Consider the following 6,941-nt stretch of genomic DNA (forward strand, 5'->3'; position numbering starts at 1 on the left):
CTCTCTCTGCCTCACAGAGAGACAAGGATACCAAATCTGTCTTCTCCCCATCACCGATCGCAGCTTTTATTCACTGCCACAGCAACCGCAGGCTGCAGCGTGGTTCTTGCCTGAACTCCCTGGCCCCGGGACCCCTCTTTTCCAGACCACTCTCTGAGCCTGGCTGTTACATGCATATATTTTTACAAAACAGCTGTGGCTGCAAACTTTCCCGCTCTGCCTTTGCAGGGATCTTTAGCCCTGCTGCAAGTCCAGCAGCAGTTGTTACAAGGGTTCTTAGGCTCCTTTCACCCTGGCCATGGGCGACTGGTACTTCCTGAGTTAGTAGCCAGTCAACGACTGGGGGGAAGGATCTCCCCATGGCTGATCGTGCTGACCCAGAAGTGCCAGCGGTGTGCCCAGAAGGGCCAGGGGCGCACCCGGAAGTGCCAGTGGCACTTCTCCTGGTGCTCCCACTCCCCAGCCTGGGCTCTCAGGGGGGGCACCAGCGCTCCTGCCTGCACCACCTAAGTGGGGAATGCTGGCTGTCAGGGGGTGCACCAGCACTCTCAGGGGGTGCACATGCACCTGCATGCACCCCCTATGCATCACCACTGACCCTGGCTGTCCTTCTGAGTCCTTCCTTCATAGACTTGGTTCAGCCCTGGGATCTTCCATCTGGAGCCTGGCTCCCTGTAGCTCCTATAGCCAGTCTGCCTTTCTGGCCTGAGACTTGGGCCTATATAGTCTCTTGCGGGTCATCTGGCCCTCCACTTCTACCCCTGGACCATCAGACACTGCCTACACTTAGGCTCACAGTGTTCTTGTCTCAGGCTTTCCTACCTGTTAGTTTGGTTCCAGCTACCCAAAGGAAGAGCAAGTAAAATGGAAGAAAAAGTGGGAGGCAGAGGGGGAGAGAAAGATGAAAAAGAAAACCACAAAGAAAAGTGACAAACTGATAGAGAGAGGCCCAGGCATCCCTAGACCCTTTCCCTCTCTTATAATGGGGTAGGGGCCCCATTACAGGGAAATAACAGCTTTTTTATGTTTGTCAGAGGGTTAAATACAGTCTGGCTTTGATAATGTAGTTCCCCACTCTGAGTCTGCTTCCTCTCACTCCTTCCCAAATCTAGAAGTTTGCTAGGGCACTCCAGTTCTCTAGAAAAAAGTTAGGGAATGGACACTAAAACTACATTTCTTGGCAGTGAAGGTGACATACATTTCACTCACCCAAACCATAAAATACTGGAATCAGAAGTTAAAGGAAGTCTCGTGCTTTTCTCACCACCGTTACATGAAGTACCTCACACGTGCCTGTATTCCACAAATAACCTAATGAAGGGTACTTTCTGCCCAAAACCTTCTCTAAAATCTCCCCCAACCATGCTGTTGGCCCAATAAAAGAAATCACCCCTAAAATATCCTTCCCTCTTGCATATTTCCTGGACCATCACAGCTACAACATCACTCCTATATTTTATAAGCTCGTTGTTTCCTTCTCCAACAGATACCAACCCCCCACAACTTAAAATCACTATTTAATCCAAACCACTCTGAAATGCAAAACTTTTTATGACATTTGCCATTGTAACACTATTAATTATGCTAGTATTCCAAACCTGTTGCATCTATGCTGTGTCTATCCTGTCTACTTGGATCATAAATTCTTCACAGCTGGGAACTGTCTACTGTTGTGTGCTTGTACAGGGCCACCACAATGAGGCCCTTTCCTTTTTCATCCCAAGGCAATTTCTGATAGTGGCAATCATTACAAGAGGAACTTATAATGCATTAATCTTTTAAGGAACTTTATTGACAGGGGTGTTGCTATGGTCTGACAGTTCCCAGCACTATCACACCCACTCATGAGTAAGGCTCCTTGAAAGGGGAAATTGTGACTGGACTTTCTACTGCTAACATCTATGCACTACATCAATGTCTATGCCATCTTCTATTCGTAGATTTGCTTTGCACTTTTATAAACATTTTTGTAAAACAAATCCAACTTGATTGTCAGAGTGTAAGGGTAGAAGACTGTCCATGAGGGCTAGGGACAGACTTTCAAAAAGTCTGAGCCTGAATTGATTCAATCTTTGCAGGTTAGTCTCACCTGGCTAGGCAGAATCCATTTGTAACTGCACAGACATCCCAGACATGCAGACACATGCCTACAGTGGCTCAGGCTAGAAGCCAGAGGGCAGTTCTGAACTGAGAGGGGCATGGCCAGGCCCCAGCAGGATGCTCTGATTAGGGAGAGATTTCCCCCCACTTCTGATGAGCCAAGTAGGGAATTGATAACACAGTGTTTATCACCCCATTAAGAAAACAACAGCAGGACATTACCAGCTACCTGTTGATTCTGCCTTTGCCCTGTATGCAGCAGCATGGACTGTAGCCAGCATGTGGTCTGCTAGCTAATGTGGAGAGGTATCTTTGTAAGGCAGAGGGGATGGGGAATCCCTGCTTAGCAGGAAGTGGGGAGGGGAGAGCGGGAGCAGGGGGAAGCCAGGCAAACACCTGCAGTCTCTGCCAGAGCTGTAGCCAATGAGCAGAGGGGAGAGGCCAGCTCTGCTGTGGAGCAGAGAGCCCTGCCAGGATGCTGGGGCACTCTGGTTTAACTTAAGCCAGGAAGGGGTCCAGGACAGACCCAGTCTGTTTATTTGGCATAAACCAGTTTGAGCCAAATCAGTTAAGTCTGATACTACATTCACACAGTTTTATCTCAAACCTATTTCAGCCATTTTCAAACTGGTTTATGTACACTGAACATCTGTTCTGTTACAGTTTAAACCAGTTTCTGATCACTTAAACCAGTTTATGTGTAATGTCTGTCCATAGCCAAGAAGAATAGTTGTCATTATATAAATATCATGCAAAGGTTACAAAGTGTTACTGTAAATGTATATTAGATCTTCAAATATGTGTCATGAATATCAGAAAAGACAAGTAGATCTCAGGACTAACACTCTTTAGCGCATCTATTGAACTTTACATGTGGGATACAAATGTAAAATTATGTCAAAAGCAAGGACTGAGGCTAACCAACAAACTTACTCTGTGATTTTGTCTAAATCCCACTGCTTCAACTTTTCCTATTTGCCAGATGGGAAAAATACTTCATAGAGGTGCATAGGCAGACAAGGTTCCTTGGGTGAATTTGATATCTTTTATTAGACCAACCCAAATGGTTGGAGAATAGTTATTAAGCAAGCTTCCGAGTTCAAAAACCCTTCGTCAGGCTAAGAGGTGCAAGCATTTATCAAGTTTGTGGCTGCAACAAGTCAAAGTTTTTCTTGTTTTGCATATTTTTGCTCACCACGACTTGAAAAAGGATATTGTGCCACACCACAATGGAGACAAGAAACTTGAATTTGGAGAGTTGATATGCCAGGGTGAGTGCTTCATGATGGGTACCAGCATCTGCTTACTTTGATTTAGCCAGTTAAATGAGGGTATCTTGGACTTTGGCTGTTTGGTATCAAACCAACTTTAACGCTTTGAATTCTGCACTCCCTGCATGTTTCACATACTGGCTTAGCAGTAACATAGACATGATCTGTGATAATTTTCCAACAATAAGCAGAGGCAGACAACAGAATGTAGATCCTTTGCAGAATGCTGAAGAGGGACTTAGACTCTGTTGAAGATGTTGCAGCATCCACCTCCATATGATGAGACTAAGCAAATGGCGTTCACATGGAACAAAAAATGATCTTGGTTTTGATTAAGGATTCTTATCTGTACACCCTTATTTTTCCCCTTCATATTTGTACCATTGTCATAACCCTGGTCCCAGCAGTCGCAGATATTTATATCATATTCCTTCAGAGTAGTAAGTATAGTATCAGTTAGTCCTTCCCCTGTGGATTCATCATTGTTTTAAAACAAATAAAGTGCTCCTGAATGGTCAGTTTGCAATCCAAAGTGTCAAGGAACCTAACAGTGAAAGTCATCTTTTTCAGAATGACTTACATCTGGAGTGCAGTCCAATATCATGGAGTAGTATTTGGCATTCCTCTACCTTTTAAGAATATCTTGCTGTGGGAGCCAAACAACTGTACACAAATCCAAAACATCTTATTTAAATTTATTGTACCACAGCACCTGTCACATTATGGTCCCTGGAGCCTTTTCCAGTCAGAAGTAGAAGGCAACATTTTGCAAGCAACAGGAATTTTCAGAATTAGAAGTGGGTTTCACTGGAAGTACTGTCTTTATAAAATACTTCACTGAATAAATATATGATGGGCTGTACCATGTTTTCTCTCCTTCATTGTTGGATGTCACACAAATGCAGAATTTCTAGGTTGTAGTGTAATAAAGTCTGAACAATCTGTATATTCATTTCTGGATACAGATGTTCCTTATACTACTGCTGTGAGTTTGAAAAGTTTTAGATCCTTATGTATAATCAATGCATTCTACTTCTTGCAATACCACAATATAACTGTTACAAAATGCCACATGGCTAGAAGTGAATGCTGGTAATTTCAGGGTTTTTTTTAATTATTTCCCTCTTACAGGAAGGATACAATTATGGGGACATAATATTGCGGTAGACTGGGCAGAACCAGAAGTTGAAGTTGATGAAGATACAATGTCATCAGTTAAAATCCTTTATGTGCGAAACTTGATGCTATCAACTACAGAAGAGACAATTGAAAAAGAATTCAACAATATTAAACCAGGTAAGAAATGCCATAAAGCAGATTTTCAACCATTAAAGTTTTAAATCCATTAAACTGGAAGACTTTTACAGTTATCTTAAACTTAATGTGGTTGGTCCATTCCATCAAAATATTTCTTAATTTGTGGAATATGAATAAAAATAAGGTCTGGAAATGTTGAAACAATGTTTACCCAATAAAGGTCTTAGACATGCCCTGCTGAGATTAGATCATTAATAAACTGTTAATTTTTTAACTGACATGATTATTAACATTTTTAAAGCAAGGTAGTAAATCAAACCATCCAGTTGCTATTCAAAACAATGCCTAGAAAGTATTCTATTTTAGTAAAAATGATTTCTAGTATGAGATATTTTGCATATAAGTTCTACATGATTTATTTTTGCAAAGATATTTTTATTTTGGCCTTTTTTTATATATGTTTTAGGCATTGTTTAGTTTTAGTTACAAAAGGAATAAGAATATACTAATAAGACTGATACTTGTTTTCTGTATTCTTCTTCTATGGAAAAGGATAATTTTAAACAGTGGTTCTCTCCCTGGTTGCCCATAGGAACTGTTTGATTTTCAAAAGTGATTCTTTCTAATAACACTTACTATAAAACCTGTAGGCCAAAGAATCACAAGACTTCTATTTGCATTTTAAACACATATTTAAATTTTATTCAGTTCAGTGGTGTGCTACACTGTAGAATTCACATACAAAAAAGGCTTGAAATCCTGTAAACTAAATCCCATACGTAGATAGATACTATATAGATACTATATAGATCTAAATCCCATACGTAGATAGATACTATATAGATATATATAGACTATAAAAAAAGAATAGAAAGAAGAAACAATATCAAATGAGGCTATCGGAAGAAATGGTGGCCACAGGAGAAAATAACATTTATTTACTTTTGGGGCAAATTATAACTAATAGGCCAAAAAAATTAGTCTAATTCCTGATACATAAATTCTTGAAGATACACAGGTCCTGTTTTTTAAAAACCAGTTTAACAACTTACTCATGGATGGTATAGGAAAAGGCTTCGTGCTGAAATAAATTTAACTTATTAAGCTACAAGTAGATCATGATCTCACATCTGAATCTCAAGTAAAATCATAAACATCTCACTGAGAAATGTAGAGCCCTTGTTTTTCCTCACCCAGAAATCTTCAAGGATTCATTCACTGGTGATGTCCAATTTGACCAAAATTTTTAATATAATCATTTTAGAAGGCATTTATCCAAAGCATTGCAATGAAATATAATAGCCCCAGTTTTCAAAAATGGTGATAAGTCATTTTTACAACATTATTTGTGGTATTTAGCACTAAGCTAGTAATTACTTGACTTCATGTATCCACAAACTAAAGAAAAATAACAAGCTCTGTATGATATTTCTGGCATGGTTCCTAAATATACCACTGTGTAATGAGACCTCAAATAATAATTGTATCATTAAAGGTAGATAGAGCCCTTCCAAAAGCAGAGGGCCTTTGGGAGGGGGGAAAAACATACTGAGTTCACAGAAATTGGCTGGCAAGTGGCCCCAAAACTATTTTTTTTTACCATGGGTTCAGACTGAAACATTACAGCAAAGAGGTTTTTTACACTGTTTTCTTATAGTGCAGACCAGTCCAAGTTCTAAGTGGCCAGGGGCTGCAGGTTCCCTAGCCACATGCTGGATGGGGCACATACCTCCTGGGCTGCTCGCCATGCTATGCTGCATGGCAGGTGCCTCTGCTATGCCACATAGCCAACATCCTTCCATTGTACCATGACAGTTTACCCCACACCATGCCATGCCATTTAGGGTCTCCATGTCCCCTTCAGGTCCCCCTGAGCAGCCTAGCTGTGGGCTTCCCTCAGCCTCGTGGTCTGTGCCATCCTGCCCTGCCTGACCCCCTGAGGCAGGGGCAGGAAGCGGAAACTGGAGAAGGAAGGAGGAATGCAGAGACTCTAGCAGCACACAGACCAGAATCTCAAGGGCACAGGCAATGCATAGGGGGTGCATGTCGGTGCAAGTAAACCCCCTGAGATTGGCCAGGCACCCCCTGGAAGCACCGTGAAACTGGAAGTGGCAGCGGAAGTGCATTTCTGGTTTCACCAGTTTCGCCGCTGGTGCTTCTGGGGTTGGTGATTGGCTGCTCCCCCACTCCCCCACAAGGTGGCTATCGGCTGCTGGTGCCCCCCCAGAGTTGGAGGCACCAGTTGCCCATGGCAGTAGCAGTGAGGAGGAGGGGCCTCTCTTGCCTCATGCCGAATAGCAGCTTCTGCCCAGG

General features: G+C 42.1%; 1 protein-coding gene across 3 annotated transcripts in view; it reads left to right on the top strand.

Annotated features, from left to right (window-relative positions):
* Positions 1–6,941, top strand: part of A1CF (APOBEC1 complementation factor) — a 74,181-nt gene that overhangs the window by 45,202 nt on the left and 22,038 nt on the right. For all 3 annotated transcript variants that reach the window (XM_006022938.3, XM_006022939.3, XM_014519612.2), the window contains one exon: positions 4,503–4,667. In XM_006022938.3, the coding sequence (XP_006023000.1) occupies positions 4,503–4,667 (165 nt within the window). The remainder of the gene's footprint in view (positions 1–4,502; positions 4,668–6,941) is intronic.

Source organism: Alligator sinensis, unplaced genomic scaffold (genome assembly GCF_000455745.1).
Source record: "Alligator sinensis unplaced genomic scaffold, ASM45574v1 scaffold543_1, whole genome shotgun sequence".
Lineage (NCBI taxonomy): Eukaryota > Metazoa > Chordata > Crocodylia > Alligatoridae > Alligator > Alligator sinensis.